At 41.7% G+C, this 16,152-nt stretch overlaps 1 protein-coding gene across 1 annotated transcript in view; it reads left to right on the forward strand.

Annotated features, from left to right (window-relative positions):
* The window catches only part of USP13 (ubiquitin specific peptidase 13), a 117,094-nt gene that overhangs the window by 77,053 nt on the left and 23,889 nt on the right, over nt 1-16,152 (forward strand). The window contains exons 9-12 of the mRNA XM_075861661.1: nt 4,105-4,176; nt 8,418-8,511; nt 11,747-11,872; nt 15,542-15,695. Of these exons, the coding sequence (XP_075717776.1) occupies nt 4,105-4,176; nt 8,418-8,511; nt 11,747-11,872; nt 15,542-15,695 (446 nt within the window). The remainder of the gene's footprint in view (nt 1-4,104; nt 4,177-8,417; nt 8,512-11,746; nt 11,873-15,541; nt 15,696-16,152) is intronic.

Genomic DNA, 16,152 nt, shown 5'->3' on the forward strand with positions numbered 1-16,152 from the left:
TTTACGCCTCTAATTACGCCTGAAAATACGGCTCCTTTACATCTGCAAACATCTGCCTATTGCTGCAATGGGTTTTACGATGTTCTGTTCAGACGAGCTGTAGTTTTACACGTTGCTGTGAAAAGACGGCTCGTAAAAATACGCCCACGTCAAAGAAGTGCATGTCACTTCTTGGGACGTTTTTGGAGCCGTTTTTCATTGACTGCATTGAAAAACCGCTCCAATAACGTCCGTAAAAGATGCCGCGAAGAACGCGAGTACTTGCAAAAACGTCTGAAATTCAGGAGCTGTTTTCACCTGAAAACAGCTCTGTAATTTCAGACGTAATTTGTTACTGCGTGTGAACGTACCCTTACATAGCTGTACCACTATGAAGCCGTTATAAGGATTTAAGCTACAAAGTTAATTTCCTTTTTGGATGACACAACATAAAATACACATTTGTTATTTAGCTCTTTGTTATTTAGCTGTATTTGTTGTTTAGCTCTTTAAGGCTGAATGCACACGTTGTGTGTTTTGATGCGGAAAATCCACATCCAAATCGCAGGTATATGCATGTAAATCCGCAGCTAAAACCGCACCTAATGGTGCATTTTTATGTGTTTTAGGTGCGTTTTTTACATTTTGATGCGGAAATAGGTGCGTTTTTACACTGCGTATTTTGGTGCGCTTTTCTTTCAAACTACTCAGAATTCGCAAGCGGAAACGCAGCATAAATTGATATGCTAGGGATTTTAAAATACGCACCACAGGTCAATTTACGTGTAGAAAAAAATCTGCACTGTGTAGATGAGATTTCTTGAAATCTCATTTACTTTGCAGGTACTGTATTACGCTGCAGATTTGCCGCATGAAAATCCGCATGGCAAATACGCATGTAATACGCAACGCATTGACCCTAAGGGTCAATGCACACGATGCATATTACATGCGGTTTTGCCTCGCGTATTTGCGTGCGACAAAACCGCAGCGTAATAAAGTACCAGCATAGTCCATGAGATTCCATGAAATCCCATGTACACTCTGCGGTATTTTTCCGCACGTACATTCACCTGCGGTGCGGATTTTAAAATCCCTAGCATATCAATTTATCTTGCGTTTCCGCTTGTGAATTGTATCTGCCTAGTGCTAAGGAAAATCTCACCAAAACCTGCAGCATGAAAACACATAGAAAAACGCATCAAAATGTAAAAAAACGCATCAAAAAATGCACAATTAGGTGCGGTTTTTACTTGCAAATTTCCTGCATATTTCTTCGGTTTTGGTTCTTCTTTTCCTCAGCAAAACACGCAACGTGTGCATGTAGCCTACCGTATTTTCCGGACTATAAGGCGCACCGGATTATAAGGCGCACTTTCTATGAGCGCCTTGTAAGCAATCATGTTTCATATATAAGGCGCACTGGATTATAAGGCGCAGCACATTACCGTTAAATAAACCATTGCTCAGACTGCAAGTCAAAATTTATTACACTTTTTAACAATAACTTGCAACTGGTTCAGCTGTAATTGCAAATCAAAACGTTAAGGGTATGTGCACAAACACTAATTACGTCCGTAATTGACGGACGTATTTCGGCCGCAAGTCCCGGACCGAACAGTGCAAGGAGCCGGGCTCCTAGCATCATACTTATGTACGACGCTAGGAGTCCCTGCCTCGCTGCAGGACAACTGTCCCGTACTGTAAACATGATTATACTACGGGACAGTTGTCCTGCAGCAAGGCAGGGACTCCTAGCGTCGTACATAAGTATGATGCTAGGAGCCCGGCTCCTTGCACTGTGTTCGGTCCGGGACTTGCGGCCGAAATACGTCCGTCAATTACGGACGTAATTAGTGTGTGTGCACATACCCTTACCGTACTTTTTCAGTTCATTCCTCCACCAGAAATCCATCAAATCCGTCATCTTCAGTGTCGGAGTTGAACAGTTGGGCGATTTCGGCATCAAGCATGGGGTCCTCCTCTTCATTATCCGAGTCGGTTTCGTTGCTGCTGCTAGGCTCTTCAGTGGTGATTCCAGCCTTCCTGAAAGCTCGGATGACACTGGAGACTGATACATTCTTCCAGGCATCCACGATCCACTGGCACATAGTGGCATAACTCGCACGGCGTTGCCTCCCTGTTTTGGTGAATGTGTGGTCACCTTCTGTCATCCAATGCTCCCATGCAGCTCGCAATTTAACTTTAAATGACCTGTTGATGCTGATATCTAGCGGCTGGAGCTCTTTGGTTAATCCACCAGGGATGACAGCAAGCTCCGAATTAGTTTTCTTCACTTGGGCTTTGACAGTATCGGTCAAGTGGGCGCGCATCGAGTCACAGACCAATAGGGATGGGGATTTGTGAAAAAAGCCACCCGGTCTCTTGACGTAGACCTCCCTCAGCCACTCACTCATCTTCTCCTCATCCATCCAGCCCTTTGGGTTAGCCTTAATGATGACACCAGCAGGAAAATTTTCTTTAGGCAAAGTCTTCCTCTTGAAAATTACCATGGGTGGTAGTTTCTGGCCATTAGCCTGACAAGCGAGAACTACAGTGAAAGATGACTTCTCATTTCCTGTGGTACGTATAGATATCGTACTGGTCCCTGTTTTCTCAACAGTACGGTTTACGGGGATATCGAAAGTGAGGGGAACCTCATCCATGTTAATAATGTGTTCTGGCTGGATATTCTTTTCATTTATCTTGGTTATGCAGTAGGTGCGGAAAATGGCCAGCTTCTCTTCATAATCCTTTGGTAATTGCTGGCACACAGTAGTTCTGGTGCGAATGGAGAGATGACGCCTTTGCATGAAACGAAAGCACCATGAAGGACCTCCTCGAAAGTCCTTGATCTCCATGTCACGTGCTAAAGCAGTGGCTTTGAGTCTAATAGAGACAGTGGAGACGCTTCTACATGCGTTTCTCTGTTCCATAACCCACTGTTCTATTTTGTCCTCCAACTGTGGCCACCTTGCTTTGTTTCCTCGGAAACTCAGTTTGGTCTTCTTTACTTGGCGGAGGTCATCTTCTTGTTTTCTCCACTTACGCACCATGGATTCATTAATGTTGAATTCTCTTGCAGCTGCCCTATTTCCATGCTCTACTGCATAACTTATAGCTTTAAGCTTGAAACCTGCATCATAAGCATGTCTCTTAACAGGAGGCATTTTTTGGGGTAGTGGGTATAGTTAACGCTAAAGCAAAGATATATTGCAAGGATCCTACAGAGCTGTAAGTATCACTCAGTGTGGCTCCTGATTACGGTGGCCGTAATGCTCAATCCATTTATGGATACTGTAAAAACCCAAGTGAAGAATAAATTCATAGGCGCACGGGGGGGAGGAGCATGGTGTGTGCTGTGGTATGCCGCCGCCGACCCCTGCCGCCCACGATAGAGGTAAAGGATCCTGTATGAACCCCTCTCTTTACTGTCGGGTTCATATATAAGGCGCACCGGATTATAAGGCGCACTTTCTATTTCTGAGAAATTCTCAACATTTTATGTGCGCCTTATAGTCCGGAAAATACGGTAAGACTTCATTGTTTATGAATTGCTAGATTTCAGATAATGCAGCAGGATTTCATGCAGCCCTATATAAAACCACATATAACATACCGTTACATCTATACAATTTGATGATACATTTGTATCATGTAAATATCTAGAATTATCACAAACCACCAGAAACACATTGGGCACATTTATAATAATATTGTAGATCTGGAATAGAAGCATGTGTCCCCTATTCATTGCCACTACGTCGGCAAACATCTGCCCATTCATTCTGTGCCGACGACCTGTCATTTACGCGTTGTCATTTGACTGCCTCGTCAAAGAAGTGCAGGACACTTCTTTGAAACGTAATTTGAGCCGTTTTTCATTGAATTCAATGAAGAACAGCTCAAGATTACTTGCGTCAATGACGCCTCGCAAAATGCGAGGAGGAGCATTTACGTCTGAAACGACGCAGCTGTTTTCTCCTGAAAACAGTCTGTAATTTCAGACGTAAAAGCCACTTATCGTGTGCACATACCCTTCTAGTTTACATGTTATTGAGGTAGATATACATTTCTGGAATTTGGTTTGATTTTACTTACTGTTGCATTGTTTTACTTTTCTAGTTATGTAGGAAACCTGACGCGAATATTTGACTATGCTCCTCTGGACCCAACACAAGACTTCAGCACACAGATGTAAGTGCATTCTGCAGCATGGATTGCCTAATAAAACCTTATTGGTATCAATCATTTCTGCAAATAAGGGGTGTTGTATCGTCAATGGCAAGTTGCCAGATTATAATTTTCACTGTGTACAGGTCTAAGGACTGAGACTACTCTATCATTTCATTTTCAGTCAAAACAGGCCTTAAAGAGACTCTGTCACCACATTATAAGTGCCCTGTCTCCTACATAAGGAGATGGGCGCTGTAATGTAGGTGACAGTAATGCTTTTTATTAAAAAAAACGATCTTTTTTCACAACGTTAGGAGCGATTTTAGTTTATGCTAATGAGCTTTCTTAATGCCCAAGTGGGCGTATTTTTACTTTCGACCAAGTGGGCGTTGTACAGAGGAGTGTATGACGCTGACCAATCGGCATCATGCACTCCTCTCCATTCATTTACACTGCACTAGCGATATAGATCTATCGCTATGTGCAGCCTCATACACAAGCCCTAACATTACTACAGTGTCCTGATAATGAATACACATGAAATCCAGCCTGGACGTCATGTGTACTCAGAATCCTGACACTTCTGACTCTTTTTTTGTGAGATGCCGGCAAGTGAAACCAAATCTCGTTTAGCTCCGTAATCTCGCGCGATTTGGTTTCACTTGCCAGAATCTCACAAAAAAAGAGTTAGAAGTGTCAGGATTCTGAATACACATCACGTCCAGGCTGGATCGTCATGTGTATTCATTATCAGGACACTGTAGTAATGTTAGGGTTTGTGTATGTGGCTGCACATAGCGATATAACTATATCGCTAGTGCAGTGTAAATGAATGGAGAGGAGTGCATGATGCCGATTGGTCAGCGTCATGCACTCCTCTGTACAACGCCCACTTGGTCGAAAGTAAAAGTACACCCACTTGGGCATTAAGAAAGCTCATTAGCATAAACCAAAATCGCTCCTAACGTTGTGAAAAAAGATCGTTTTTTTAAATAAAAAGCATTACTGTCACCTACATTACAGCGCCCATCTCCTTATGTAGGAGATAGGGCACTTATAATGTGGTGACTGAGTCTCTTTATGTATTAGTTACTCATTGTCCTCCAACACATACTGTAGTGGAATAGTATAGAACTGTATCTGAAAACATTGGATATATAGATCATAGGACTACTAACAACCATGCAAGACCTGGTAGACCACAAAACTGTCGCCATTAGATAAACAGTAACTAAAATGGTCATCTTTGAGCGAAAATAGAAAATAAAGCACCACTCTTGCTTCAGGTCTGAAAAATCATTCATTTCTGTCCTTCCTTTCACTATGAGAAGACAACTCAAGGCCCATGATCTCTAAATATCAAGAAGCTGTTGTTAAGAAAAAGGAATGGACAAAAATGAAGAAAAGTTACACTAGAACACAGAAATCTGAGATCTGGAATAGGGTTTTATGGACTGATGAGTCTACATTTGAGTCCTTTGGAAGTAACAGAAAGCAGGATGTATGCAACCAAAGCAATGTAAGACTCTACATGTCTGCAGCCATCATCAGTCAAGCATGGTGGTGGATCAGTGCAATCTTGGGGATGTATAACAACATCTGGAGTTGGTGATCAGCCCCCAGCATCATTGAAAGTGTTTGGGATTACTGGGATTGTGAGAAGCAGAAAATGCACCCAACTTCAAAGACTGAACTTTGAAAAATGTCCCTGGAGATTTTTAAAAAAACTCAAAGTGGAAACATTAAGTACTGAAATAATGCATATTCTACTTAGTTGTTGAGGCTTCAGTGTAATTCTGTATTAAAGGGTAACTAAACTTTCAGAAAACTTCTGACATGTCATTCGACATATCAGAAGTTTTATTCGGTGGGGTTTGAGCACGGAGACCCCCCACCAATCGCTAAAATGAAGAGACAGACGTGTTCGAGTGAGCGCAGAGCCGCTTGATATCTGATCGGCTTTTCTCGGAAAGCCGATGTAATGGTGTACAGACTCAATAGAAAGTCTATGAGTCCGTATGCCAACTGCTCGGCTTCCTGACAAAAGCCGATCAATAACTAAGCAGCTCAGCGCTCACCTGAGCGCTTCTGTTGCTTCTTTTTAGCGATTGCGGGGGGTCTCAGTGCTCAAACCCCCACCGATCAAAACTTCTGTCATGTCACTATGACATGTCAAAAGTTTTATGAAAGTTTAGTTACCCTTGAAATGTTTCTGAATTTTTTTCCTTACACTAAAGAATGAACAACTGGTGAAAAAGAAGAACAGGTGGCCTCTGCCTTTTTCACAGTACTGTAGTATATAGGGGAAAAAAGCATTTAGTTACTTCATTTAACAAATTCTTATGTTTCTGAAATTAGTAAATAGACTTGAAAAGCACAAAACAAATGACCGCTCACCAGCAAAATAAGTCGTGTGCCAACTTTTCATTTTGTTGGCGTCTACTACATTGAATGCTGTTTTTTGGTTGGTTGCTATGGGTTACTATACTTTTCTGTTTTGCTAGTAAAGGAGAAGTATAAAAAAAACCCGACTTCAACGTATATTTGACTATGTCATTCTAATTTTTTTAACGTATAACAATCTAGGAAAGCTGTAATATGAGGTGCCGTAGTAGTCGGATAGGTTCATCATGTTCTCGCTCACCCTGTTCTAACTATAAACTCTTAAAAAGGTTCTAAAGTTTTATCAGTGACTTTGTTTAGTCAAGAGATTTAGTCACATGAACCTTTTTTCCTTATGTCTTTTTTTTGTGCTTTGTTTTCCAAGTCTCCGAAACAGCCATCCGTGTAAACAATGGTTATGTTAATTGTGCTTACAGTAGATATATATATATAGGGTCATGTGTTTATTTATTTTGTAGTTTAGTTTCTTTTATTTATATTTTTGTAAGTAAAATAATGTCACACTTATTAAACATCACATACATAATATGTTATACTTATAGTATAAACTAGAGGAGAAAATAACATTGTTTACACTGATGGCAGCTTTCCGATTACAAATAGATATATATATATATGTAAAAAGTATAGAACTGCTTTGCCTCCCCCTTCACAATACATTTTGTTCATTGTTCCAATGTATCTAAAATTGCAAAATGAAGCAAACCTGTGTAGTCTAAATCTGCAGATGAATGACAATATGGCTGTAAGATCAGACTACAGAGTTTGTTTGTGGTCTGTTACCATGGATACACATAGGTCTCCATAAGAGCTGTAGTTATAAAACATTAGGACTATTTGCACTTAAATTTTTCACTTTATATACATTGGAACCAAACCAGTACAGTATCACCCAACAACCTGGTTGTTGTAATAGAACAACCTACATTCACAATCTACATGTAGCGGTTTTATCATGTTTTTTTTTTTTTTATTGTGGATTTTTTCCCCCCAAATATAAAAAAAAACCAGTGCATCAAAGCCACACCCTTGGTCACAAGATGAGTTGCATCTATTTTTGACTCCTGTAAGACATGTATTTTTTTATATACTTCATACTTTGGGTTACAATTGGATAAATGTACTTTCAAACTCTAATACTCTAAAGTTTAGTAAGCATTTAGCCTTTTAATATTCCATTTGAATTGGAATCTCAGTCTGAATTCATTTGATGACAAGTGGAAAGAAAAGCGCATTTGTTTGCTTTAGCTGCTTAGTCTTTTGGTATTCTGTAATGTTGGTGTGCAGAGCTGTATTACTAGAGGTATTGGATGACATTTAGGGTATGTTCACACGGCCAAATTTCAGACGTATACGAGGCGTATTATGCCTCGTTTTACGTCTGAAAATAGGGCTGCAATACGTCGGCAAACATCTGGCCATTCATTTGAATGGGTTTGCCGACGTACTGTGCAGACGACCTGTTATTTACGCGTCGTCGTTTGACAGCTGTGAAACGACGACTCGTAAAAATACAGCCTCGTCAAAAGAAGTGCAGGACACTTCTTTCAGACGTTTTTGGAGCTGTTTTCTCATAGACTCCAATGAAAACAGCTCCAAAAACGAGTTGGTAAAAAAATGAGTTGGTAAAAATGCGAGTTGGTAAAAAACGTCTGAAAAGCAGGGTCTGTTTTCCCTTGAAAACAGCTCTGGATTTTCAGACGTTTTGGTTGACTACGTGTGAACATACCCTTAGTGGTTCCGCATAATACAAGCCACAGTTTCCTAATATTTATGAACCTCATCCCAAGCTATTACTTTGTATTATCTTTGCAGTATATTGTTAAACATAAGATATCTTCCTTCTTTTTCATTGGTAGGGCTAAACTCGGTCATGGTCTACTCGCTGGACAGTACTCCAAGCCACCAGTGAAATGTGAGCTGATAGAACAGGTGATGAAAGAAGAGCACAAGGTATTTATTTTGACATTTGCTAAAGGTAGAAAACTGGTATGAATGGGATTTCTGGACAGGTGAAAGTAACACTCAGATTATTTGTGCATTGTGTAAAATGACTTTTGTTATTTTTAGAAAGGCCTCTGAGAGTAAATGTTAAATACAGTATATATTAAGTAATCTTCTAAAGGGGTTATCCAGGTTATTAAAATTGATGGCCTATTTTCAGAATAAGCCATCAATATTAGATCAGAGGGTCCGACTGTCAGCACCCCCGCAGATCACCTGATTGAAGGGGCTGCGGCGCTCATACATGCGCTGCAGCCTCTTCATTGTTTACATGGTTCTACGCCCTGTTTGTAATTGCACGTGCCGTTATATTCGTAGCGGCCGGTCAAGGTATTGCACCACAGTCCCATTCACTTTGTTTGTTTTGTGTGTACGATAGGAAAGCTCCCAATGTACATGCTGAATGTGCCCATAGGGCTCCATTGTCAGATGGAAGCCCAAATAGTGTCCCTACGACATCTGCCTAGCTAGTATATGTCTGTGTACCGCAAAGAAAAAAGGTATGGAATAGTGTAGTAGACTACACTATTCTATTTTGCGGAGTAGAGTAAAAAAAATGCAGAAGTTAAACGTAAATAAGTTTTAACATGGTATCCTATGGTTGATGGATGCTACTGTATGGCATCCATCACAAAAACGTCAAGGGGTTTTTCATAGCTTTTCACATCGTATCCGTTAAACGGATGCCATTATAGCCAATGGCTGATGCATGTGTTAAACGAATGACTAACAGTGGCATCTGTCACCCATAGTCTCTAATGGTAACAGATACATTATAAAAGCGGGCATGAGGATACAAGACGTATTAAGATAAACTGAGACCATTTTAGCCTAAGGGTGATGGCTGCCCCTGTCCATGGGGTACAATAGACTATAATCCCAAATGATGGGCAATTGTGTAACCTTTTTGTCAAGAAACGTATTGATCAATTTACATGTGATAAATTATTGCATTAACACAACTTTCAATAAAAATCATTGTATGGTAGGTGTGTTATGGACACGAGTGATTCTCTTCATCATGAATGACAGACGTATACCGGTTATTTGACTGAAAGCCCATGTTTATTGATGTTTGTGTGATATTACTTGATCATTTTCATATACCACGTAACAGCGTAAAGACCTTTTGAGTGACAATCCCATACAATATGAAGATTTGAACAATAACTATTCATGTGCAATTACCATTTAAGAATATACCCCCTGCACTATGGATATTTAAGTGAGCCTCAACATAATGGGTGAAATAAATATTCAAGTGACCAGCTTGACAACTGTCCCAAGGAAGAATTCCAGTGATATAAAGAATGGCTGTTTGTCAGCCTGCTGATGAAGCTGTACGGGGTTGTGTGGCAAACTTGTTCCTAGCCAGAGGAATGAGCCTCTTCTAGTGTAAGAGAGCTGATATGCCTATAGCTGAGGCTGTCAGTCCAGAGAGTCTTCAGGAATGATCTTTCACGGAATGGGGGTGGGTAAGAATTCCACTTGGCAATGAAAAGATAAACAAAAATAGCCCTTTCTCTATCTGATTTCATTAATGCTCAATATCTCCAGACCATTTATTACGAATGTTAACTCTTCTGTGCATTGGGTATTCTTCAATCCTCATTGGGAGATAATATTGGACAATGTTGCTCCTGTGGTGCTGAAGTAGATTGTGTCATTGGTATTGTACTAATGTCATTCTCAGCGAGGCCATCTTACTCCGCACTCTGCATTTCCTCCTTTTTCATCATACAGACTGCTGTTAATGTTGGAGTATTGATAACAAAGTGTTCAGCGGGGTAGTATAAGAAGTTGTAGACATTTGTAGAGAGCTGACAGAAGCTTGTTCTATCTATCTATATATCTATATGTCTGTCTGTCTGTCTGTCTGTCTATCGTTTATAAACATGCCATAATCTCTCTGTGCCTCAAATATTTTTGTAACCGTCTCCCCCTTGTAAGGTGCCAATCTTTTTATTTTTTTTGTGCCTTTAAAATTTGCAGTCCTGTACATAAGCTACTAGTGCGGACACAATGAATGTGCACCCTGAGGTGTCGTCTTGTGTGAAGTCTTTTATTATTCTGTTCAGCTGTTTTTGAGTAATAGCTGTTTCTGGGAACACCGTGTGGCAACCAATCTCCCATCTTCCATAGGGGTATTTAAATTGATCTAGAACTAAACAGATTTGCAGTTCAGACATCTAGAAAATATTAGTGACTTATTATGCAATATGTAATGGTGGCCATATTAGATTTATGTTCATTGTTTAGTACAAAAAAAAGTATAAAATATTTGTATTTATCTTGAGGACCTGCATTCAAAATTCTGCGAGTTTCTTCAAATTTCTTGTTTATATTCATCTCCCAGTTGCCCCCTGCTGGATGCATGTCTGTACAACTCATGCCATGCTGCTCTTGAAATTGTAATTTTTTTTATGTATGGTATTATATAGTAGTAGGATTTAGATGGAAAAAAACAACCATATTTTAGGATGTAGGTTCTCAGACAAATTCTTAGGTTTGAAGTCCATGTGAATGAAGCCGAGTACAGGATCTGCTCATCAATAAAGCAAATTATTTTCAGTTTCTTAACATTCGATCATTTGTAGATGTGCAGTGATATTCAATGTTAGATAACTTTTATGTAACTTTACGTGATATGAATATTTAGACTGTTCATTACATATCAGAATATCCTACACAAGCACTTACCTTAATCTACCATACCAATGCATTCAAGGAAACCTCTGGCAAGAAAATGATATTGTTCCCCACCCTTTCACACATCATACTATAAAAAAACAAAAACGAAAACATGTACTTGCCTAATGCTCCAGTGTTGAGGAATGGCAGCAGGACCTTCTGTTAGACAGCCATGCAGATGTATTGGGGTGTTGCTCGGACCGTTCCCTCATTACAATGGCACATAGTGGTTTTCACCTTGCATGCCCTCTCCTTAATGCATAATAAATTCAATGCAATAGTACTGTCTTTCTGTACTACAATTATTAAAATATACTGATCTGATCAAACATCTCCAATTTATCTACAATGTATTTTATCTTGTGGAAAATCATTACTGTATAATTATTTAATTTACTTGTTGTTATTTGGTTTTATTCCCATTGCTTGTCAATGCCTTCTGCCATTTTGAAGACTGTTTGAGTATACATAATCTGTCTCTGCCTTTTGTAAGCTTCAACCCAAAGGGATTACAACTCGAATGTTCAAAGCCTTCGTAAGCAGAGGACATACCGAATTCTCCTCAAACAGACAACAAGACGCACAAGAGTTTTTCTTGCACCTTATTAATCTAGCAGAGGTATGTAAAGTAATATTGCGAAGTTGCCGATTTGTAGGTAGGATCCCCTGTTAAATAACTATCATTCATACACTCTGGTTATAGCATATTTTCTAGTTATTAACATGGAGATTAGAAGATTTGTCCATCTCTGTAAATTATAGTAGGGCAGGCGATGTATTCTTCGGTAGAATATTGATACCCATCACCATGTCGTCATGCCTGTCTTGGTGGTTTCAGTTGAGAAGGAAATATAAAATCTATTTAGGCTATAGAGTAAAAGCCAAAGCCAGATTTGAGACCTCTGATACCGTTTAGCTTGTAGTATATTTAAACCATAAACAACAAGCAGCATAATGACAACCTTAAAGGCACTCTGTCATCTCAGAAACCCCCCTAAACTACAATAATCCGTAAATAGCTGCAAAGTCGCTGATTCCGTATCTGTAAGCTTTATCCTTCTACTTATTTGCATTCGCCGCTGAAAGCCCGCAAACAAGCCGTGCGCTGCATGCTGATGACGAGTCCTAGGAGTCCTCTCCATTATACCGCCGAGCTAAGGAGTCCTCTCAATGCATCAACAAGTAGCGCACGGCCCGTTTTCAAGCAGTGAGGGAATGCAAGTGAGTAGAAAGATGAAAATTACAGATTCGCAGAGGCGTAGCTAGGTTCTCCTGCACCCGGAGCAAAGATTCAGATTGGCGCCCCCCCAACTTATTTCCCGACATCTCCTTTCCCCTCGCCATGTTTGCTTTCTCTACCAATCAATGAGGTGTAATATTTTTTTCACAATTCTTTTAATGTAACTTGAGCATAAAAACATTTCTACATTTTACAAGCGATATAGTTATATAACGTAGTTAACATATAAAAATAAATTAAAAGAAAATAAATTAATGAGGCCACACACAGCCCCCTGTAAATACCGCCACACAACCCCCCCTCGTAGTTAACGGCCAACAGCCCCCCTGTTGTAGATGGCACCACACAACCCCCCTTGTAGATAGCGCCACATAACTCCTCTTGTAGATAGCGCCACACAACCCCCCTTGTAGATAGCGCCACACAACCCCCCTTGTAGATAGCGCCACACAACCCCCCTTGTAGATAGCGCCACACAACCCCCCCTCGTAGATAGCGCCACACAACCCCCCTTGTAGATAGCGCCACACAACCCCCCTTGTAGATAGTGCCACACACAGCCCCCCTTGTAGATAGCGCCACACAACCCCCCTTGTAGATAGCGCCACACAACCCCCCTTGTAGATAGCGCCACACAACCCCCCTTGTAGATAGCGCCACACAACCCCCCTTGTAGATAGCGCCACACAACCCCCCCTCGTAGATAGCGCCACACAACCCCCCTTGTAGATAGCGCCACACAACCCCCCTTGTAGATAGCGCCACACAACCCCCCTTGCAGATAGCGCCACACACAGCGCACCTTGTAGATAGCGCCACACAACCCCCCCCTCGTAGGTAACGCCCCACAGTCCCCCTGTTGTAGAAAGCGCCACAACCCCCCCTTGTAGATAGCGCCACACAACCCCCCTTGTAGATAGTGCCACACACAACCCCCCTTGTAGATAGCGCCACACAACCCCCCCTCGTAGATAGCACCACACAACCCCCCTTGTAGATAGCGCCACACACAGCCCCCCTTGTAGATAGCGCCAAACACAGCCCCTCTCTTGTAGATTGTGCCACACGCAGCCCCTCTCTTGTAGATAGTGCCACACACATCCCTCCTTGTAGATTGCGTAACACACAGCCCCCCTTGTAAATAGCGCCACACACATCCCTCCTTGTAGATAGTGCCACACACAGCCCCTCTCTTGTAGATAGTGCCACACACAGCCCCTCTCTTGTAGATCGCGCCACACACAGCCCCCCTTGTAAATAGCGCCACACACATCCCTCCTTATAGATAGTGCCACACACAGCCCGTCTCTTGTAGATAGTGCCACACACATCCCCCCTTGTAGATAGCACCACAGACAGCCCCCCTTGTAAATAGCGCCACACAGCCCCCCTTGTAGACAGTGCTATACCCAGCCCGCTTCCCCCCTTGTAGATAGCGCCACACTGCCCCCCCTTGTAGATAGTGCCACACACAGCCCGCTGCCCCTTTGTAAATAGCGCCACACTCCCCCCTTGTAAATAGCGCCACATTCCCCCCCTTTTAAATAGCGCCACACTTCCCCCTCCCCCTGTACTTAGCGCCACACTGTAAACAGAGCGGTAGCCTACCGCTACGACTCTCCCCTCTGCCTGGCGTGACTTACCGGAGGAGCCGAAGAGGTCATTCGGCGCAGGCAGCGGTGGAGTTCCTTCTGACTAGGGTCGGTGACAGCCAGGGCTGGCCTTAGGTTGGATGGCGCCCTGTGCGGGACTCTCTATTGCTCCCCCTACACAAATCAAAAATTAACCACATTTATAGATACGCACATACTGGAACTTATGTACTGTACATACATAAAGACAGATATTTAGACATACAGGCAAATATACATACACACATTCTGGAATATATACATACAGGTAAATATATAGACGTACAGACACATATACACACACACAGGCAGATAAATACACAGACAGGAACATATACAAGTACATAAAAGGCACATTCACAAACAGACCCATATATACCCACACAGGCACATATATACCCAGTACAGATAATGTTGTAGAGTTCACGTGCAGCCCCATGTAACACCACAGATAACACACAGTAATAACGGAGTACAGATAATGTAGTAGATGTTACCTGCAGTCCTATGTAACACCACAGATAACAGTGATAAGTCTCTGAGTACAGATAATGTAGTAGATGTAAGAGACACACACACACATACACACACACACACACACACACACTGTAACATATACACATACATACAAACACACACACACACACACACACACACACACACACACACACACACACACTGTATATTCACAGAGACAAATACTGTATACCCACTACACACACATATACGCATAGACACTCACCATGTATCCTTGCTGACAGGATCACAGGTTTCTTGCAGGACGGGCTGTGGGTGGAGCTTCCTCCTCTGCTTCTCGGCTGTTATTTACTCCGTGTGTGTGACAGCAGAGCACAGAGTAGAGGCAGAGCCCAGTGGCATCCTCAACATGCTGGGAGGGTGCAGCACGGGTGTGGACCAGTCCAGTCACCTTACCTGAGTCATTTGACCTCATGTCACCTACGTGAGGTCAGGTGACTGGACTGGTCCACTCCCTGGCCGTCACAGACCCCAGTCAGAATGCCGCTGCGTGATTTCCTGGCTCTTCCTAATGCTGATCGCTGCTGCAGGCGTCTGACATACAGGGCGCCTATCAGCAGCGATCAGCTGCTCTGCGGTGCCCCCCCTTCCCTACCACCTAGTTGCGCCCGGGGCACGTGTCCTGCCTGCCTCCCCTCTAGCTACGCCACTGCAAATTCAGAATCTGCGTCTTTTAAGCTATTGACTGATTATTGTAGTTTAAGGGGGTTTTCTGAAATTAAAGTCTCTTTAAAGGTCTAAAAGAGAAACATCACCAGCAATAAAATTACATTGAAGATGACATTTCACATTGCTGACCTTTTGTTTAATTACCTTATTTCTCATTGCTGCTTCCCTCGTTTTGAGTAGTATTGTGAAGAAATTCTCTTTTGATTTGTAGAGAAATAGTATAGGTTCAGAAAATCCCAGTGATGTCTTCCGGTTTCTGGTGGAGGAGCGGACACAATGTTGCCAGTCAAGGAAAGTTCGATACACCGAGAGAGTTGATTATATCATGCAGTTGCCTGTGGCTATGGAAGCTGCTACAAATAAAGGTAACATTATAAGAATCATGTTATTGAGGACTAAAATAACAATTCAGGCGTGTCTTTCTTTAGAACTCTTCATTGTGCCATTCCTCTATTATTCCTCTCGGAAATTTATAAATAAATTGACAAACTGGTATTACCATTCCTCTAGTCCCTACACATTCTCACTCTTAGTCTTCGCATAGTCTCACTTTGTCCAATCAGTGCTGACCATATTAGAATATGTAGAAACACGCCCCTTTGACAAGGTGATTGGTAAGTCATTTGTCAATTTATTCATGCATTTCCAGGAGGAATAACAGAAGAGCGGCACAATGCAAAGTTATAAGAAAAAATGCTCTAGCGTTGTTTTTTAAAGGAAATGCTAAAACAGACATGTTAGACAAGCTGACGGTTTTTCTTTAAAATATTAAAGTGGTCTCTTTGCACAAGTAATAGATAATGTTTGACTTAAAGAGAACCT

Source organism: Rhinoderma darwinii, chromosome 4 (assembly GCF_050947455.1).
Source record: "Rhinoderma darwinii isolate aRhiDar2 chromosome 4, aRhiDar2.hap1, whole genome shotgun sequence".
Classification (NCBI taxonomy): domain Eukaryota; kingdom Metazoa; phylum Chordata; class Amphibia; order Anura; family Rhinodermatidae; genus Rhinoderma; species Rhinoderma darwinii.